We start from the raw sequence: 22,124 nt of genomic DNA, 5'->3' as shown, positions 1-22,124 counted from the left end.
AAAATGAAATAGAAAAGAGCTGCAAATCAGATAATTTTTAAGTCTTAGCCCCACATACAGGCTTAGCCATTGAGAATAATTAATGGCACAGAAATGTTTTGATTAGTCAAGCAATAAACCAGACAACCCCCTACAACCCACCCTTCAATAATTCTAGCTTCCCCCAGGTTCATAGGTAACAGTCTTTCTCAATTAGTGTTTAATATTTACAAACACACAATGCGGGAAAAAATATATCTTAGAGTATTGCTTTAAAGTCTTTATTTATTTATACCAACCACCCTTGGTCCAGAGAGGATCTTTAACTTCATAGTTTACCCATGCCCTGTCTTCCTTGTTTTCTGGGAAAACAGAGTTTGAGATGGGTATCTCTATATTGTCTTTATGCAAAGAATTTTCTAGGATCCAGACAAGCAAATATATGACTGTCTCCATTTCTATCACACCAGATTTGAACAGACCTTCCTGCAGCCTGTATTTATTTTAATTAGGACGGAGAAGTAGAAGCTGGAAGCACACAGATTTGTGGGGAAAAGGCTGGGATTTGGCGCTTTCATTTAAGGAGCTGTGCGAGTCGTCTCTTCTGGTCTCACCAACATCAGGACTGAACCTTTAGCTCAAACCCTGCAACACACACATATACATAAAATATATCTCTTACTTTAGGCAAGTCAAAACAGTTTGAGATCAGCAGCTTTGTTCTTCTGCTTCAGAGGCTGCTGGAGTTGGAGCTGGCTGCAGAGCCCTTTTTGTTTCCCTTGGAGCTCTGCCCCACACGAGCCCACAAGGGCCCCATCCAGGGGCATCTCCGTGTCCCTCCAGCACTGCTGCCACCCCCATCTGCAAGGTCTGGCCTGGCATTTGCAATACACTCTATCTTTTGAACTTTACTGAACACAATGGAAATAGCAACTCGGTAGGAATCCCACCATGGTCTTGCACCTCCATTTTTAGGAGAGTCTTTGCTCTATGTATGTCTTTCACAGTCGACATACAGCTGGGGAGGCTGAGCAAAGACAGAGGAAGGAGAGGGGGTTTTAAGCCAAAGCTTTTCTTTTGTAGGTTATTATTTGCTCCTGTTCTGAAAAGTGCTCATAAAGATCATATCCTCCCACACTACTGGCAGTCACATTCACCAAAGAAATCCTCCAAGATGTCTGAGTTTCCCAAAAGATGACACAAATTGCAGCCTAAGTTACCACCTAAGTCTTGGAATGGAGACACAGTCATCAGTTTAACCAAGAGATGCCACAAGAAAGGCCCTGTGGGACAGGTTACTGATAGCTACATGGTGCTGTTCACCAACTGAGCAAACCTTGCTCTCAGTTACCCTGAGGGGTGTGAACTCCAACCCCAAAGGCTTTGCCCCCTGCACCACTGAAAGGGCTGTTTGAAGAAGCAAGATCAATAGCAGTGAGAACAGGCAGAATGTGTTGGGGGTATCCACAGACACCTCCAAGGGGGAAGAAATTTTTACTTTCAACAACTCCAGCATTTCTCCATTTTTCTTTCTGCAAAGAAGCCACTGGCTTTAGTGCTTTCCTGAGAGTATGGACATGCATCTTCCAGTCCATAGCTTTTGGATGCTTGCTATAGAAACAAAGGTTTAGTTAATAGAAAAAAGGCAACCAAGCCTAAAGTTTGGGCTCTACTAAATGCCAATTTGTTGCTAATTAAGTTCTTTTAAATTTGATAGCAACCTCTAATGGGTGGGCATACAAAAACTCAGACCTGTTTCCTCAGCAAGGAAGCTTTAAAGCATAACACCCATTTGGCAGTGTAACATTTGATTAAAGCAGGCTCAGATATCCCAACTGTAAAGGTTAAGCACAGACATGTGTGTCACACATGATGCAGTCAGTAAATGATGTAATGTTGATAGACCCGTAACAACGAAAAACATTCCAACACCAGATTTTGGCAGAAGGTTTGATACCATATAAAATACAATTAAATGGCTATAACTTGCATGGCGTGAGAATCAGTGTCCTGTAAAAATAACACAATACTTATTAGAAAATTTCCAAAATATTTATTTGCATTTCAAAACAACTGCTCTGCTTTTAAAATTGCAATTCTTTAGGCAGGTTTGTAGTGAGCAAGTTAGCTTTCATAGTTTCATTTTGGCAGGGTAATGCTATAAGCTGCAGGCTGTTTCTAGAACATTTCATCTTATCACTGGCATTAAAAAACCCTGCTTTTGCAGTAAAGGAGGTCTAGCATGACTTTGTTTTTTTCTCAAAATGAAATTCAATTTATGTCACAGGACTCCTGCTCCACTGAGAGTTTTTAGGGGAACTGAGTCATACAGTAGTCCTAAATTTTACTAGTCCATGGGTATCAAGTAAGCCACAGATTTTTAAGAAAAGAAAATTGACTCACAGTTATATAGGAAACGTGCAACATGATTTTACCAAAAGCAGATCATCCGGACAGACCTTGTGATGTCAGTTAGAAAATAAACTATTCTCCCAGACAACAAAAAATCTCACTTGTCTATGTGTCTGTACACATTCAATTCCATGGTAGACAGTAAATTAGTAGAAAAACTGGGGAAAAAACAAAACCCAAACAAACTAAAACCCTACAACAAACACCAGAGTGAAAGGGACCAGGCTAACAGTAGTGAGTAGCTGAGAAGTGTGATCAGCTCCATCAGAGACCACTCATGGCTACTCAGGGAGCTGTTTACAGTCAGGACTGAGCATGTTTGGTATTTATAGCCATAGCTTCAGCACAAAAACATGAAACTGTGCTGACAAAATTTGCTGATGACCATGGTATTGGCAGTACAGAAGTGTCAGAATGACATGTCAAAAGGCTTGGGGGTCCCCAGCTGAAGTCACCCAAAAGAAAGTACATTGTTTTGTACCAGATGTAATATAATGTATTAAAGGAGAATGAGCAAGAACTTCCTATGTTAACAGTGCATTCAGCTGCCAGAAATCTGTCCTCTTTGGCTGTTTCTATGGACCAAGTTTCAAACCAAGCACATAATGCTATTGAGCTGTCACTGTGATGCAACCCCTCCAAAAGCTAAATGAGATGGACCCAAGCTCAGGCACAAAGTATTTTCTACAGTGACACGAAAATCCATGAGCACTTCACAAGCTATTGCTGTGATCTGTTATGTCAGAACATATTGATCTTGTCAACAGGGCATGGCCTGCAAGGAAGAGTGTGTGGCATCCTATGAAATCACCTCTCACAAGGTAACAATTAAACAACTTGGCTTCAAGGAGAGGTGGGGACTTGTCTGCCTGCTCAATGCAATGCAGGACAGAGTTGGAACCCCTTACACTAAATTAGGTGACCTGGCCAGAAAGCACAAGCTGTCTATCACAACACCAAGGTCCTCAGAGAAAAATGAAGTCTGCCCTTCTCAGCTGAAAGACTGTTTCTGTTTATTACCAAACCAAGCTGATTTAAGACTCAGCTGAGGTAAAAAGCTTTCTAGTAGTTACCCATGGTTAATATCTTAGATTTCAGTAACCCAAAGAAAAGGTGAATTTTAGCTATCAGTGCACTAGAGAGACAGTTTTCAAATTTTCACCTAGCAACTCAAAATTCATTGAGATGGCCCCATAGCAGATATATCCCTTGAGAGTGTGAGTTGATGCCTGGAAGTGAAAATATTCTTTCTCATGTTCTTTCTCTAAGCAACCAGCAGACACAAAATCAATTTGTCTGTGTATGAAGCCAAGTTTTAAAATTGCTTTTAATTGCTTAATGTGCACAGCCCAGTGAAATGACAAGGAAGTCATCCTACGTCACAGTTCATAAAAAAATAAACATGCCAGTTTACATGTGCTCATAGACATACCTGATGCACGTACACTGGATACACATTTAAAGCTCTGTGATAATGTGAGCAAAAAACACTGACAAAGCCATCTGTAAAAGAAAAAAAAATGAGTTCTGTTGGCTCCTTGCTTTCAGTTGAAGCCTACAAAGCATTTTCATTCCCAGGCAACTATGAATGATGATACCAAAATCCATAAAATGGGAATTGTGAGAAAGCCACAGCATATGGCCAACAGTAGAAAAGAGATATTAGTTTGCACGAAAAAACAAGGAGTTTTATTGTCCTGCTCATATCATATGAAGCATGCTTAATTCATTTATTTATTTTTTTCTAATAGTCTTATCCTTTTATGTTATTACAGTGCTTCAGAAAATCTCAGGGTCTAGGGGGAAGTTTAATGTTTGCTGTTCTGGGATCATTTGAAGCCATGCATTCAAAGAGGACAAAATCACTTTTAAGTCTGCCTGTAGGAAATCTATCTTGGCAACCAGACAACTAGAATTAGTTATTAAAGGCATGTCAAATGAATAAAGACACCTCTGTAAGGAAAACCGCAAAAGCATTTACTTTTTCTAATATGAATAGTGGGCTAATACCAAATCAGCTTTCATTTTCCACTCTCCCTTCACCTCCTAGACCAGAGGTCAGATCTAATAAAGACTAACCCAACTGAAAATCATTTCAGTTTGTTGCATCTATTACATAGCAGATGTATATTAAATAGCACTGCCTGGAAATGAAGCAAACTCACATAATCTGATGTGGCAATCTCCTTGTGGAACTGGTTCACTGCAAGGCAAAGAAGTCTGTGCTATTATTAAAAATCAGGAGGCACACCAAAAAGTGGGGGGCTTTCTCTTTCCCGAAGAAAAAAATAAAATAAAATAATTTTTTTTTTTTAAAGGAGGGCTTTCTAGTACTGTAGTGGAAATTATGATACTACAAAAAACATGTTCAGGATCAACTTCTTTCTTACACTGGGAAAATCACCTGGAATAACTTAGTCAACTGGCAAAGACAAAAATAAGAATTTTCATGGTAGTCAGAGTTTGAAGGAGTGGGAGCAATTCCTGATTTTACTGAAGATTTCCTGTGTGATACTTTCTAAATTCTGTAGATCAAGCGACTTTGGGATTTTCATCTTTACTGTGACTGCATCAGAAAGCAGGACCTCTGTGCTGTGTGACTCTTATGTCTGCCCCCACAGCTTTACTTGAAAATATATAACATTTATGTACATACCTGCTACTTCAAATCTTCCTTATCAGAATATGATTAGATTTGTCCAAAGTCCAAAATCAAGCATAAGCTTCTTCTAGACTTTTTTGTTAATTTCTGGTTAACATCTAGTAAGAAAGAAGCCAGAAAATCCAACAGTGGGCAAATAACTGTTCCAATCTGGTATTTGTTAAAGAAGCAACTATAGATTGTGGTTTTATCTTGATCCACTGAGCCAGGAATATTTATTTGGAACTAAAGTAGCAATAAAAATCAGCTGTAGCTGTAGCTATTTAAAAAAAGGTAATTTTTTTTTTTTTACATCAGGTAGCATATACAGTTACTAAATTTGTCAGAACTGTAGCATTATCAAAGGCCTTCATTTTAGGAAAAATATACTACTTATACACAAAAAAATTTACCTGCTTGATCAGACAGTGGGAAAATTTAACAAAAACAAGAGAAAAGGAAACCTTGTAGATGGAAAAATACTGGTACCACTTATAGAAGTTGTGGGTTAGCTATCAAACACTTGTTTTGAAGACTTTGGTAAAAGAAACATTCCAAACCTTATAAAAAATAAGCTCTTTTCCGCTCATGCAATTCAGTAGAACACAGCCCAAAGGAACTCCTGTCCTGTGGCCTATAAATCACATAGAATTTCTCCAAACCAGCTAGGTACGAGCCACTTCTTCATCACTTCCCAGAGGAGAATTCTCAGCCTTCTTCACTCACTCCTTGCCAAGCTCTAAAGCCAGCTGTCATGCAGGCTATCATACCACTTGCACTGTCTCAGGAAGAAAACTCTTCATTCATACAACATACCAAGTAAAACACTGGGAAAAGACATCCCTGATTTCTCACAGCACATGTTGACTTTTCTTCACATTACACTCACAGCTTAGCTCTAAGGAATTTCTCTATCACTCAGACTAGATACAGCCAACAGAGTGAATCCAGCTGAAATTCCTGTTCAAATTAACTCTTTGGAGCCAGGTGCAAGCAGCAGAGAGGGTATTTTTTTAGGTCTCACTCATATCTACCCGTAAACAACAGGAAAATGTCCTAAAATCCTCCAGTTTGAATTTCACGCTCTCCAAAGCAGGTAGACCACAGCATATAAAATTAACCCAGCTGCTCTGATATTGGAATCATCACATTCTGATCTGCCAATTGGTGTCCAGTGTCAGCTTGAGGAGGCCAAGAAATTAAGAAGCCACCACTTATTTACTTCATTAACTCTGATTTTTGCAGCAATAATCATCGGTCCTGAAGAGATTGTTAAATGGCCAGCAAGTACCTTCATCTCTGCATTTCCTGGCATTGATCGCATTACCCTGATGGGAGACCTGAGCTCTGGAGGCCTGACCTCACTTGTTGCCCACACCCTGGAAAGGCACAAAGCCCAATCTCTGAAACTTAGTGCTTTGATAATATAACATTCACTGTAAAAAGGATTCAGTACTTCCTGCAGCTCCCAGGCTTTCAGCAAGGACAGGATATATTTGTGTATGTCCTCTTGGATGTACATGGAGATACAACTCTGTGGTAATCACCACAGCATATCAAAATAGCCTACTGCTCTTTCACAGTCCTTCTTCGACTTGAATTTGGGGGAAAATAGCCCAGTGTCTCAGCAGGAAACTGTATATTTAGACTCAAGATGAGTTCCTTCCTAAAATTCCATAGAGGCTATTTTGTGTCCTGAAAAATGAAGATTTAAGCCTTCTCTACCATCAGATTAAATATGTCTTTATTTATATGAATTTTCCAAATTTTGAAAATCTACCTCATAAAGCTTTTTATCTGTTTTGATAACTTTGTAGCACTCAAATCTCAGATGAACCATGGACATGTAAATATGTAAATAAATATTATGCCCTTGGTGACTCTCTCACAGGCTTCATTGCATATTTAGTTGAAAAGCACAAAGTTGGCCCTGTATATTTCCAAAAGACTTTGTTAGAACAGGGAGTCTTTTTTGCTTTGAAAGCACACACAAACAAAACCTGCTGCGTGCTGGCAGGCCACAGTGCTATTTTGCTCTTTTGGCTTCAAAGCAATCACCTTTCAAAAGATGAGTTAGTTGGGCCCACAAGAAGAAAAATACTTTTACTAAGGAAAGAGATACCCCATTTAAGGAAGCCTGAAGGGCATATGTTTACTGAGTGGAAAAAAATAACCTAGCTTCACTACTGAAAATTAGTGAGGGCGGTGCTCTGCTCCATGGCATTTCTCTGTTCAGTGATGTTTTCATGCAATGGCCGCAGTACAAGCCTTAAAAGGTGTAGATGCAAAATTATTTTGATTTTAGCATGCTGCCTATCACACACTTATTTTTCCTGTCAAACTTGATTCACAACCAGCCAGAGTTATCCCATTAGCTCAGGTGAGGAAAAAAGGCTCCTAGCATTCCCCCCTTTTCCTTTCCAAAGAGCACATCATAGGGAATGGCACTCTTTCTTTTCAACAGATTACACCAAACTTGCGTGTTATTGCAGCTCCACCACCAAGCATATGCTTCATTTCCTGTGCATCCACAGCATACCAGGGTCTAGCAGGGCTGAGCAGCACAGCCTGCAGGATTTTCTCACATACCAAGACAAAAAGGAACCCCATAAGTTGTCCAGCAGATGTCTGCTGTTAAGGCATGTTTTTAATCACAGAAGGACAAATCTAATAAACTGAGAATATTCATTATGCATTTCAAGTTGTTGTCTCTGGTGCCTACAATGGTGTTGCGTATCTATTGGGTTTTTACCTCACAACAGTGATGTAGAAAAGAGACAAAATGAGTGTACCCAGAAGTCACTGCTATTCCCCTCATTAGTATTTAGTTGGTTTAGAAACAAGAGAAACTAAAATTCATGTGAGAGAGCGTGTATATGCCATATTGGATTAATAAAAATAATTTCCTAGACTTCTGAATCCCCTTAACTTTCATTGATGTGCCTCTCTCTAACAAGTTGAAGCTTTTTTTTTATTACAAACTGACCTGCAGAAAATGAATCCACGCTTGAGCATTAGACTGCTCTGTCTAGCTTATTTGCCAAAATAAAAGTAAATCATACTAGAGAAAAGAATATGTGCTTGAAGCAACTTGTTCATAGCCTTATTGATTGAACGTGACACCTCAGAGAAGGCAGAATATGAAGAAATAAACTTGACTTTTAGTCATAAATACAAAATTGTATTCTACATCATAATCTGCCAGACACATCAATAAGTCAGTACAGAAGTGTGTCATTGGGGAAAGAAATTGCAGCATCATGCATTATAAGAGCAGTATAAGGCTATGCAGGGACAAAAGTGCATCATTAGGGAAAGAAATCTTAATGCATCCTCAGAGCAATAAAATGAAGGTATACTCAGGTTTTACTCTGTAACTCAAAAGGAGTGTTTTTTTTAATAAGGTGGTCTTCGTGCTTTTAGAACTCAGGAATTATTTCTATTATTCTTAATGCAGCTTTCTTCTCATTTTCACTTAAAAATGAACATTTTCTAAGCAAAAAATACCTGAGTTTTTCCAAGCGCAATCACAGTCCTATTTCGTACCCACTGGTTCTTGTCACTGAGACTGGAAAGGACAAATTATATCTGCCAATCTGTAAACTGGAAAAGAACCTTTTAAAGGTAGCATGAAGACAGCACTGACACCATGTGATACCAAAGGATTTTATATGCAGAGTGGTTTTCTCACATTTTTTAACACAAACTAGAACAGTGAGAGGGTGGCACTGTTAGCAAATAGATTCTTTTTGTTAAACTTTATTTTTAAACGTTTTACACAGTCCCTAAGAAGACCAAAAACAAACAGTAGAGGTAAGTGCTACTGACCACAAAAGTCCCACAGAACTAAAATATCTACAGGTTTAAAAACTAGTTATAAACAGACTGGCATTTGGGTCACACAGAGAACATTTCAGGGACTGCAATTCTTAGTGCAATTTATTTAACAAAATATTAAGTTGTGAAAAGAAAATATTATATGTTCATAATTTGGAAGTTAGTTTTGTATGCTGAATGATGGATTTCTGTGGCCATTGCCCTCTTATGGCCAAAAGGAATTCTATCCCACTGCTTCTTCATTTTGTAAGTGGTAACTCATTGATGAAATATTAAAGGGCCCATAATGGTAGTAGAGCATAATGAGAATTAAATTTTCCAGTATGTAGGTACTCCTAGTCTGGTAATTTATTACAACTGCTCTACAAAATTACAGGAATTTCTATTAAACAGACTTGATGATGCTACTGGAATTTTCACAAACTTCAAATTTTTCACAGACTACCATGAAGCCCAAAAAAAGGTTAAACTGTCCACTGTAGCTATAGTCTCCCTTATATTTTTGTATTTGTGAAGCTTATTCTTAACTGAATATTTTACTTCTGTCCTGGACCAACTGAACAGTTCTACACTTAAACTCAAAAGAAAAAAAAAAAAAAAGAAACAAACAACAAAAGCACGTTTATTTTGCATTTCAATTCCCAGGTCATGCACCAACATTGACACTTGTTGATGCTGCAGGGGCAGTGGAGGAAAGATGATTGCTTCAATTCAAACCATGTGACAGTCTCTAGCTGCACTGGTGCCTCTTGTTCTGCTCAACAGCCTGATTTCAGAAGACTGTTTGAAGAAGTAATGCAATCCATTTGCTGAGTTTCTAAATAACGAGAGCTGACAGCCCCGTGCTGCCATAGCTGTTCATAACCCTGGTGATGAAGCTTTACTCACAGCACTGTTATCATAGGGGAGGGGCCAGCAAACCTTGTTTTTCAGCAACTCCATGCTGTTGAATTCATTGTTTTTCTTCCCTTGTGTGTATTCCTTCCTCAGGACATTGTGAGCAGCCTGTCAAAACAACAACAGAAGATGAACAGCACAAGGGCAGACTAACACTGATGGCAAAGCCACGGCAGCCACGTGTGGCACCTGAGAGCCACCAGAGCTGCTTCAGCAGGTGAACTGGAAGGAGGACAGCAGTGCTTCAGCACCCAGATTGCAGAGCACTGCCTGTCTATCTGCTTGTATATGTCTTTTCCATTTTGGTTCTCACACTGAAACCAAGGGAACACATTTAAATTTGAAGAGCAACATGAAACAGAGTTAAAAGAAGGTAAGGACTTGCACCTTAAGAGCACATACAGGAGCACTGCCCATCAGGTGGGCAGACCCTGAGTTGTTTTCAAGACCAGCCAGGCTCCAAGCCAGGAGCTGGTGTGTGTGTACAGGCCATCAGGTTAGAGCAGACCTGACACCAGTGCACAGCAGTCTGAGAGCAGGGCAAAGGGACCAGGGGGAGCTTTTGTGTACAGCTGCTCTTGCTAGCCAGGAAATAACACAAAAGACCAAAATTTCTCTCCCTCTCAAGTGGTGACAGTGTTTGGGGTACCTCTCTGGCTCCTTAATGTTGTGTGTTTATTTTCTCCTGTTATAGAACTTTATTTTGAAAAAGATTTCTTATCTTGGAAATGTGCTACTTTACAGCCTACACTCATCCAAAGGAGCTTTTGTTGGAGCAATAGTATTATATGAGAAATCACAAGTGCTGCTGTGAAATAATAGTCTAGTAAGGAATGGTGAATTAATTCTAATGAGAAAGTAGAAGTGTTTTTTAGGATTATATAGTAGTGTGTTCTACATTTGACATTTACAATTTATCATTTCATTAGACATTGCAAATTACAGAAGTGGACTGTACCATCATTTACAATTTAGTCTTCTTGTTCCACTGAACTGCAGTATTTCTGCTGTCTCTACGTAGGGCTTCAAGATTATGCAAAGTCACATTTATCTGGAAATACTTTTTGTTATCCAAATAATTTAGATAAACAGCAATAACAGCCACAATCCCTAAATGTTTCCAGAGGACGTGTTGAATACTTCTCACTGTTCAAGAAACAAGGTCACATGTCTGGTTCAATAAGGCCCCAGGCTTACCAGCTGCCATCTGCCCACCACAACAGCTCATCTGGCACATCACCACTTTCCAGTCACACAAACTAATTCAGTGCTTGTTGGCTGCTCTCACCCTCTATGAGGCAGCATGCCACAGATTTGTGGCTCAAGCTGTGCATGTGCCAGCCAGCCCTGCTGTCTGTGCAGACACGAGCTCCTTTGTGATCAAAGGGCAGGTCTGCAGGGGGCTCCAGGTGACAGAGTGGACTTTAGGCACCAATGACACATTCTGCAGATACAGGTACTCCCAGGATTCATGCAAAAACAGCTTTGTTCAAATCCATAGGCAAACTTATTTTGCCTCAAAAAGCCTACTTCCTTTGAAACTGTTTTGATAGGAACAAGGACCTCAACAATGTGCATAAATACCTGTAGGGAGGACACAAAGGAGGTGGAGCCAGGGTGCTCCCAGTGGTGCCCAGTTAAGGAGAGGAGGCCACAGGCACAAACTGAAACAGAAGAGGTTCCCTCTGAACAACAGGAAACACTTTTGTACTGTGAGGGTGACCAAGCACTGGCACAGAATGCCAAGAGAGGTTGTGGAGCCTCCCTCACTGGAGACACTTGGAAGCCTTCTGGATGTGGTCCTGGGCTACTGGCTCTGCTTGAGTAGGGAAGATGGGCCAGATGACCCCCACAGGGCCCTTCCAGCCTCAACCCTCCTGTGAATCTGCAATGAGAATTGGAAGGAAATTTTAAGTCTATTCTTAAATCCACCCAAGACATATACAAACTTTACACGGAATTTTTGTGCAATCTTCGTTCCCATTGATGGCCTACCTCAACCAGGGGTGGGCCAAAGTGAGTTACTACATCCCAAAATAAGTTCTTCTTTCACAAAAGCACATAAGAAAACATAGAAACAACTCCCTATTTAGTCTCTTGAGGCTTAGTTCAAGTGCTCTGTTCACTCAGAAAGATGTTGCAGACAGGTACAAATTTTCTCTCTCTGCTCTCACGCAGAGGTTGCTTTCATCGTGGAGCAAAGTTTGTGTTTTGCCAAGGACTGTTCACTTCAGCTCTGTGACATTTGCTGCTAGAAAAACCACAAGGAGGAGGCACCGTATGGGGCTTACCCAGCTGGCAACAAAAATTTCGATTATGATGCCTTCATCAAGATTCAGTGCAGATTGTCAAGATGCAGTGACCAATAATTATTTTTGAGATGTTTTTTAAGTAGTGCAGAGCAAATTCGCATCCTGCAGGATGGCTAGATAACAGGACAGTAAAGGCCGCTGTGGAAATCAGCTGAGAATTAACCTTTTGACAAGCCCTGTATATGACACCCTTATAAATAAGTATCATCACCTTTTAGGCTTTGCTGGCCTTCTGTGACTTGCTGAGCAAGAGAGATCACACACCCAGCTCTTCTCCTGTGTCACATGCTGTACGAGAAACAAATCCGGGATCACTGATGCTCGCTGGCTCCCCGCCAGTGATCCTCCTGCAGAAAGACCCAGGTGTGGTCTGGTTACTTCCACTTTCTGCAAGAATCTCACCTTAGCTAGATGTACTAATGAAACTATCGTTTTCAAAACTGCTACTTTGAACAACTTAGAATTTCCAGAGTTTTAAAAATAGATCACATAGTATGACTCCAAATCCTACTGTAACTCAGACTAAGGGAATCTCATTACCTCCAGAGTTACTAGCAATTAACAACAGTATAAAAGGAAAGAGTAGTTTCTAGCTATAGTTTGAAAATGTCTCTCTTGTTGGGAAACATCAGAAAGCTGATATCAAAAATACATTTTTTTAAATCCAGATTAGTCCCATGAAAAGATTTGCACACATTTGTCCCACTAACACTTTGATGGAGCAATTCAGACATTGCAACAGTAATGTTTTTTGACCTTTTAATCAATTCCATTTTGCAACTACTCTATCTGAGAACCACAAACCTGAGTATTCACAGGACTCATTCTCTGGAGTCAATGGAAACTTTCTGTCAAATAACCATCTGCAGAGAGAGACAAAACACATAATGACAGGATAAGTTTGTGGAGAATCTGAATGGACTGAAAAAATAAATCTGGACCTGAAAGCAGATGAATTAGAACAAAGGGACCCAAGAAAAATGTAAGGCAGCAATTAGGGCTAGAAAATTAAAAATACTGAGGAATTTAATCGAATAGGACAGTCTAATCAATGAAGAGCATGCCACTTGCTCTCTGGGTAATTGCATCCCTCCCCTTTTTTGGTTGGTTGGGGTTTCTTTTTTGTGGTGGTAGTAACAGCTCATGTTTAAGATAATTGCATTCCTATAAAACTCAGAAGTCTAAGACTACCATAATTTTCATATTTGTCACATGGGACTTAATTCCCATTCCCCTGAAGTCAACAGCAGCTGTCATTTCAGTGGAAGCAGGAAAAAGTGGACTTCTAGCAAAAAGGGCACCATGCTCTTCTGTTTTACTGCCTTTCCTTAGCAGGAAGAATTCTCTGATGACACAGACACCTGAGCAGTTCTCCTCAGCAGTGAGCACTCAGCACACACAGCTCCTGTGCACCACACCCCTTCTCAGTCTGCAGGGATTGTCACTTACCCAAAAGTGGTGAGAAGACAAAAGCTAAGTATAAATCTTAAAGACAAATTGGACAGAAACGTTTAAATCCACTCAATAAGCAACCACATCAGTGGCTGGTATTTGCCAGTTCTTTTTCTCTAGTGCATTTATCCAGAGAGATGGATTAAATATCTTAGAAATGCTCCTGATCTCAACATCTGAACCAGCATTTAGAGATCTGATTTTTAATCAAGTTTAGCGTAATCTAGGCAAAAATTAAATGCAAAAATGAGAATTTTATTTTTGTTTATATGTATAGTTCCCAGCACTATAACCATTAGAAGACACATTCATGTTTGGCAAATACATCTTGCACACCCCTTTGTTTTCTCATGCACTAATAAATCATGCTGGTTCCAGCACTTCTGTAGTGCCACAACCACTCAAGAGGGAGCTGGACCAGTACAGGAGCAATATTTTGTGCAGCCTTTAGGATTTCAGGTCAAGTAGCTAGAAAGAGTTGTAATTGTTATAAACCCAGCACACACACACTCCTGAGTGCACTGGGCCAGCCCCACTGCACAACAACATCCAAATCTCCATGCCTGTGATCAAACACTCCAACAGACAATCAAGGACTAAGAACAGGGATACTGTTTGGATTTACCATATTTTCCTGGCTAGCAGGCCAATGCCATTTTCCCGATGGAAGATTATAGAGATTTAATTAAAGCTACCATGTTGTAATAATGGAGTTATTTAATAGAAAACTGCTTTGGAAGAGGACAGTCAGTCTAAACGCCAGTCTGTGTCTGGGACCTTCATAAAGTTCTTTTGTACTTAATACTTGTAGCCAAAACAACAATCAAGCCTTTGTTAATAATGTCCCTGCAACAGAAGAAGAGCAGTGAAACTGTAGAAGTTAACTCTTTCATTCTATATCCTATTATTGATTCCAAATTCAAAGCTTCTTTTTTTCAGCTATAGTAAAACAATCTTCAGTGGATTCTCCACCTCCCCAGAAAGAAGTCAGGTTCTGAGCATCTTAGCTAACATCTGAGTAATCAGTCCCAAACTGTTTGCAGGACTGATCAAAACAAGCTAAATAAAGAGAGAAAATTTCTACTGTCTACCTTAATTTTAAGAAATACCTGTCCTAACAACAGCATTATATCCCATAATCAGTATACTATTAGGTAATTAGAAGTCAGCTTGTGTGAGACTCTAATTCTTGAATAATAAGACAATATCATTGGGATACAAATATGCTGAAAGTTAGGATTATTCAAAAATTTGCACCTACAACTACCTGGAGACTGACATAAATACAAAATACTCCAACATCTAGAAACTCTTTGTATCTCCTATAAGCCTTCTAAAGCCTGCTTGCCCTAGAACAAAGAACATTGTGCAATATCACTAAGTGAAATCTAAAAACAGTTTCAACCTCTGCTTCCTATCAGCCATCAATTATTTTTACTTCAGAGTTTATCTTAATTTATTTCTCTTTATTTTCTCTTTTCTTTGGTCTCCCTTTGTCTTTAATTTCCCACCAAAAATGGACAAGACTAACTTTATTTTAAATTTATTTTTTAACAGAAAATTGTTTCTCTCTGCTGTTCATTCTACTCCACTGAACCATTCACATCTTGATAGTCTGGCAATACAGTGATTCCCATACACATCCCTAATCTGGGATTGTGCTTCCAATAAGTCTCCCCAAAGCACTGTAATATTTACTAACACACATTTTGGCACACATGAAATGTGTGATTGTATTTATATTCAAGCCTTTTGCTCATACACATCTATGCAAACCTTGAAAAATATTGCAAGTGTTTTTCCTAAGCTTCTTACCAACACCAATTCTGGTGTTGCCTGTTTTAAATCCCAGTATGACTCTGTTTTCATCCATATCCCTCTAAATACAGCCCAGGAACCCTAAAATAACCAGATACAAAACCCACCAACCAAAACATTCCTGTAGTTAGTTGGAAGAAGAGCTTTGAGAGATCGAGAGAAAGACACTCTGAATTACATCTTAACTAACTTTTATTACCATCCCTATTAGCAGTACGAGATTTTTTCTTGAAAAGAAGCAAGGTGATTCATTCTCTAGGGTGTTTATGGATATAAAAATTGTTAACAATTCTTTTAGATTTTTTTTTAATTAGTCTCAAATATGGTCATGCTATATGTAGGATTTATGTGAGGAATGAACTAAGAGCAAAATGTGATAAGAAAATTATGATAATTGTAAAAAATAAAAGAGGAAATTTAAGTGAAATTGAAGTTCCAGTCCCATGATTGTCTGTTCAGTCATTCTTCTTTAGATTTCAGAACAGCAGCTCTTCACATACAGGCAGTATATGGGCTTTAATATCTAAAAACACATAGAAGAATTGTATGCAAAATAAATAAAAGTCAATCTCATACTACAGTATACTACAATCTAAATTTTAAAAAGTACATATTTGACAGCACCTTTTAAAGATTCTCCAAACAGAACATAGAGACTTCATTCCAAGACATGATAAAAGAAAGACAGCTTTAATGAATAAAATCAAGTTCTTAACTCATCTCACAGGTTACTACATCCTCTGCAGGACTCTGGATGAGCAGACACCCAGAGTGGGTAATTTGGTTAGGTAAGTCTTTAAAAAATGTGGTCAAAACATAAAATAAAGATACTGACACAGCCTTTTAAAAAACTGGGCTGCCTGTACATAGGCAGTGCTGCCACGTTATATAACAGAGCAGCAGAATAAACCCATGTGGAAAGCACAGCAAAATGGTACTAAATTGTGCAAAGCAATTAGAACTGAACCTTTGCATTCTTTTCAGATTACTGAACCATGCATACCTATTTAATTTTTTTCAATTACAACATTGTGCTGAGCTATATATTTCGAAGTGCTTCTCTAGGAACTAATATATAGTTCAACCAGGGTGGTATCCACAGTGTCACCACCAAGGGCAAATGGATAAAGTTACCAGAGGGAATTATTCTTTTGTGGCAGGTTGATTTAGTCTTTTTAAATGACAGCAGCTGAACAATCAACTCTTATTTGTTTCTGTTACTAATAGGGAGGTGTTAGGCAGGTCAGCCTGGCAATAAAGATTTTCTGTGAGAAGGAACTGCCAGCCTTGATAACAAAATTACAGCATCAATAACAGTAAATAGAGAGACCAAGCAGTCCCTAAAAGTGTTTGAATCCATCGTTGAAAGTAATCTATCTGCTGTGTTTAGGGGCAGTGCTTTAGTCAGCAAAACCAATATTTACTTTCGTTACAGTTAATCAACTCTAATAATACTTTCAAATACAGATTGAGGTTTGAGAATAGAAACAGGGACTTCAAAAACCAAGGGATTTCGAGTAAGTGCATGTAGCACTAAAAAAGAGCTCTAATAGCTAGAGATTTCAGAGAAATAACTTGCTTCTATTTACATATTTGAAAAACAACCATAGTGCTGCATACAGAGCATGCAATGCAATGCTCTGCCCCTGGGACAGCAAATATCAACTGGCAAAAATAAAACTAAATTAAACTCTCAGTAGGATAATCACAAACAGATCATCAAGGCAGTGGTTGCCAGTTCATCAGCAGCTTGGGATGAACCTTAACTCCAACTGAACTCACTGTAACCTGGAAATTCCCAGTCCCGAAGGCTGAGGTTGCTCCGCAGGGGCACCGAGACTGGCTGTGCTGCACTCCCCGTGCGGAGGGAGGGAGGGAAGGAGGGAGGGAGGGAGGCAAGGAGGAAATCCAGCTGCTCTGCTGTCGCCCAACATGCCTGATCCCTTCCCCCATGGACTGGGCTCTTGCTCTCACCCAATGGGCACCAGAGCGGGTGTCCACGTCTCTGTGTGGGAGCACTGTGGGGCCAGCAGAAGTTCTTCAGGTGAAACCAAGCTCAGCTCTCAGGAGCAGTCCTCTGAGCAAGGCTGGACCTCAGAAAACCTCACCCCATGCCAGCAAGTTATACCAAATTACCCCATTTCCTTGGGCAGTGGAACCCAGATTGTCTCCATGACAGCACAGTTCGGCTGCTTGGTCTGTGAGGAATGCACCTACCATCAAAGCCACTCAGACCACTTCTGACCCTGCAGGAAATGTTCCTGTTACCTCAAAGATGAGTAGGGTAAGCTCCCTGTGTTTCCAGCTAGGATACCCTCTTGATGTTGTTGGCACAGTTTTGGTGTAGTAAAAGATACGTTTTCCCCCAAATGCAATTACAAATTTTGTCATCAACAACTTTTTACCCATATATGCCAAGAAACCCTTGTGTTTACATTTCACCTGTTGTTATCTCCAGCCTTTCCTGAAAGCCCAGTCTGTTGATCCCATCTCTACACTGTCTACACCTAAATTGAAAGTGTTCTTCTAAAACTGCCCTGCAAATAAACATAGGGATATTAAACACAGAGCGGTATTTCTCAGCTCGCCTTCTGCTTTATTTAGAAGTTTTGTACCTATTTCAGACTCAGAGGAGGCTCCTGCATCATGTTTTATGCAGCTACACAGCTTGGCTGAATGGCAGCTCTGGGCTCTGCATTCAGTCCTTGCCCTGGTTATGCCCCCAGCCAACAGTTAGCAAACTGTTTCCAGATTAATTTATCCCCTTGTCTGGTGTTCAGTGCTCCCATGAGGAACTCCCCTTGTTGTGTGCCACTTTTATCACTCCCCCTCCTGCCTGCTGTGCACTCTCCATGAACACTTCCAAACTCTCTCCAGGTGATGATAGTTCCTCCAGTTCCTACCCCTCCTTCTATATGTCAGGCATCACTGAGACTCAAGATTGCAAAAAAAACAAAGTACAAGCTTTGGCTTCACCTGCCTTGGGGTTTTCTGCCTTTTCTTTGTAGTAATTTAGAATTACTAATTAAAATTAGAATTATGTAGAATAAGAACTTAGATTCACCAGAATATCCACACCAGCATCCTGGTTTTTCTCCAGAAACTTCCTTCTGAGGTCTGCCCACCAAACTCTGAGTGTGCTTCCCTAGGACCACTTTCAGACTCCTATTTCTCTCTCAGCTTTTTCTCCTCAATATCAGTGTGGATGCCACCTGCAATTGCTCAGGGCAAAGGAGGTTTTGTTAAAGATCTGCTTCATTCTAGAGAGCAGTTTCTAACTGATTGCAAACTGAGTTTGCCCATTAATCTATGGGCTGTAGCAGAGGCCACCATTCCCTGTAGCCACCAAATGTTCCAACCACCACAGTGACTAAGAGGGTGAGGCCCTTTCCCTTTCCTGCCTCGTGAGGATAAATGTTCCCTGCTCTCATAAGTGATCCCTGTGCTATGTATGTCATTCCATCCAGGGTCAGCTGGAACCTGGGGAGAAGAAATGGAGACATTTAGTCAGGAGTGATGCACTCCATACACATAATTTCTGAACTGTGTGCACAGAATCTATTCTAGTACCTTCTTTTTTCCACTTTTATTATTTTAGGTGTTTTTAAAACAAAGCCTCTATTTTGGGCTTGAAATTACATGACATTTCATTGAATCACTTGAGAATCCTAGGTCTGCTCAGGACTTGAAGGATTACATCAGGTTGGAGAGTGATGGACTATATTGGGTTAAAGAAAGATATTATGACAATCAGTTGTGCCTAAATGGCTGGATAGAGAGAACTATAAGAAACCTGTAGTATTCACAGCCATTTTAAGAGCCTGGCCTTGTTGGACAGGCTTCATTCAGAGGGGTTTGAGAGGTGTGATGGACAGAGCTCCGTTATAACAAATGGCACAAGCAGCAGAGGCTGAATAGGCCATTCCCTGTCTGCTGAGCTGTGGCAGAATTTCTATTTAGTGGTTGCAAATAAACTGGCCAAAGTGAAAGAAAACCAAAGCCAAAGGTGAAAGAAAGGATGGGATGAAAATAAGATATAAATAGTGAGAAAGACTGAATACTGGAGATTTTATTGCTTGTTAATGGATATAACAAACCCAAATGTGTGACAGACTAGAGCATACCTGATGCTTAATTGTAAATCCATGTACTTTCCAAAGGCTAGGGAAAGCCAGTGTAGATGTATAGCACTATTGTAGTTTTTCCTTTTAAAGCAATTAAATTGCCCCATGAAGAAATGCTATCTGTGGAAAACTAAATTTATACAGAGAAAAGGGTGTCAATCTCGGGGCTGAATTTATTGCAGTCTCCTAAAGGGAAGATCTTGAAACCAACCCCAAATTTTATTTAAGTGTTTCTGTCATGTTAAAGCACTTTACAAGGTGTTACCACATCCAGCTGAATTTCACATACAAATGATGTTATTTGCAGCCACACTTAAAGGAAAAACCCAAGAAATTGTTTAGGAGGCATTTTATGAGAGCCTGTGTATCAGAAATGTAGATGATAATACACTGTAATTACTGCATTACTTTTCTAAAATTCTCAAGTGTCAATAAACACTGAACAAGGTGTGACAGTCTAGAGAAACCATCACAAGGCAAGCTCAGGAGTAACTTTACAGTGCATTAATCATCATCTTACCTAAAGGAACAGAGCTTTCCTCCTCAGAACTTTACACAGAATCACATTGGTGCCTGTAAGTGTGACTTTTTGGAGCAGCTACTGGTAGGAGAGGTTAATGTGCAGACACCTTAATTCTGTTTTTACTATCCCTGTTCATGAGATCAGATAATACTGGATTATCAATTCTTTTTTTAATTTTTCAAATGAGTCTAGCTTTTTGTTAAAGTTGACCACACAAAATTTATCCAATGTGGTGTGTTCTTTTTAAGGTCTGCAATATGAACATTCATTCATCTCAGTGAGACTGTCACTGCAAGGACTCCTTTAGCATCACCCCAATAAAGGAGTGGTCAAATATTACTCAGAGAAAGGTGCAGCAGGCCAGGCCAAGCCAAGCCTTCGAAGCACAGCTGTCTGGTCTTCCAAGAAATTCCCTGTCTGCAAAGGAAAAGGATCACTGATGCTTCCCAAGAAGGAAACCTTCCTCCCACTGCAGTTCCAGGGGTGTGAGAGAGAAGGAATGAGAAGAGGGCAGGAGAAGCACTCAGGATCCATAGGCTATAATATACTTCAGGCTCCAAAAAGGCATAATCTGTCCCTTGATTCCAGTCTCTCAATTCATATCTGTAACTCCCATCAGCAAAACTTTGAAATACTTGCAGTAAGCCCTTTTCCACATTTGGTTATTAAATTAATTGACAGAATTCCAAAGTGCACCAGATGCTTCCTCAACGTGCAGTGGGTGTTTCTGAAAGGGGACATCAACTTGCTGTACATTGATTTATAGAATTATTTTCATTAACATTGGGCTTCAACATGATGAATACATTTATGGCTGGTCAACATTAAATACACTTCAAAAATTATATTGTTACATGAATTGTGCAAAAGAAAATATGCATTTATTCCTTTTCTACTTCACTAAAAAAACCCAAAACCAAACTGTTTAAATGCCTTAATAAATGCTAGAAGGCATTTAATTGTAAGTAATTCAAAATCTATGTAGCAAAAGGCCTTGCAAATCATCACATAAGGTACTTAAGGGCAATATTTACATAACTGTTAGCAAACTGTATATTTTTTATAGAAATAGTCCTCTAACACAGAAAATTAGCTCACAGCTAAAAGCCATCTGAAGGGGGTTATCTTAATTTGTCTGAGTTGCTTTTTCTTTTAGTATTGACTTTCCTTTTATTAATAAAACAGAGCTTTCCTGGCAATTACTACTTCTGTAATTTATAAGACCTGTAGTCTGGTAGTTTTAAATAGCTATCCAAGAGTTTCAATAAAAGGAAAATTATCTCTGTGCCACTGGAATAGTACAAGTTTGTGGTCTGTGATACAGCTTTATTGATTAGGAACACTCCCAAAACTAGAACATGAATTATATTTAATTTTATTAACTAGAGTTAATAGCCAAGATTAAAATAATCAAAATTAATGCTCCAAATAATTAGCTAGATTTAAAATCATTTAGGAGAACAAATTCTGAGCTGTTTGATCCTAGGTTAAACATTAGTCTGTGATGTCACACAGGCCAAACAAACCACAATTGTGAAACATTTCACTGCTCTGATTTTTTCTCCTAGCACGACACAAGGGCTTCCCTGGAGACTGCAGCACTGAGCGTGATGTTGTGCTCCTCCGAGTGAGGAAGTGTTCTGATTGACTGATGATCATTTTAATGTGGCATTTTAATCTAGTTAAACCACAGGGCTCAGGCAGAGCAGATGTTTAGTGTGTGCCTGAACTGACAGCCCTATCTCCTTTCAGCAAAAACACAGACACTTTTATTCCACTCCCAGAATCTCCAGATATAAGATTTGAGGACACATTGACCCAGGTTGCAGCTAGGACATGACTGCAGTCCTAGAAGCAATTAGATACAGTTTTCCTCATCTGGGCTTTGAAAAATCCCAATGCAGGCATTTCATTATAAACAAACATCTGGTCATGTCTCAGTAACAAAGAAAGATAAAGTGTTTTTGACAGAACTTTGCCCTCTGGTCAAGCTTTGCTTTTCACTGGTGTCTTTCATTTATTCCTTTTTGAAGACTGTTTGAACAGGCCTCTAACAGGATGTCAATAAGCAGATTCACTGATATGGAGAAAAGTGACTCAATATTCTGAGTATACGTTTTGGAGTTTAT

At 39.5% G+C, this 22,124-nt stretch overlaps 1 protein-coding gene across 1 annotated transcript; it reads right to left on the bottom strand.

Annotated features, from left to right (window-relative positions):
• Positions 1-9,727: 9,727 nt before the first annotated feature.
• On the bottom strand, positions 9,728-17,282 carry LOC134547626 (uncharacterized). Its single transcript, XM_063391771.1, has 5 exons — positions 17,131-17,282; positions 12,883-12,941; positions 12,290-12,425; positions 11,351-11,651; positions 9,728-9,874 (listed from the first exon to the last, which is right to left on the bottom strand). The coding sequence occupies exons 1-5, from the start codon at positions 17,280-17,282 to the stop codon at positions 9,728-9,730; spliced, it is 795 nt and encodes a 264-aa protein (XP_063247841.1).
• Positions 17,283-22,124: the final 4,842 nt, after the last annotated feature.

The sequence above is a fragment of the Prinia subflava genome, chromosome 2 (genome assembly GCF_021018805.1).
Source record: "Prinia subflava isolate CZ2003 ecotype Zambia chromosome 2, Cam_Psub_1.2, whole genome shotgun sequence".
Taxonomy (NCBI): Eukaryota; Metazoa; Chordata; class Aves; order Passeriformes; family Cisticolidae; genus Prinia; species Prinia subflava.
The sequence above is the reverse complement of the archived record's forward strand: the minus strand, read 5'-3'. Positions and strand labels throughout refer to the sequence as shown.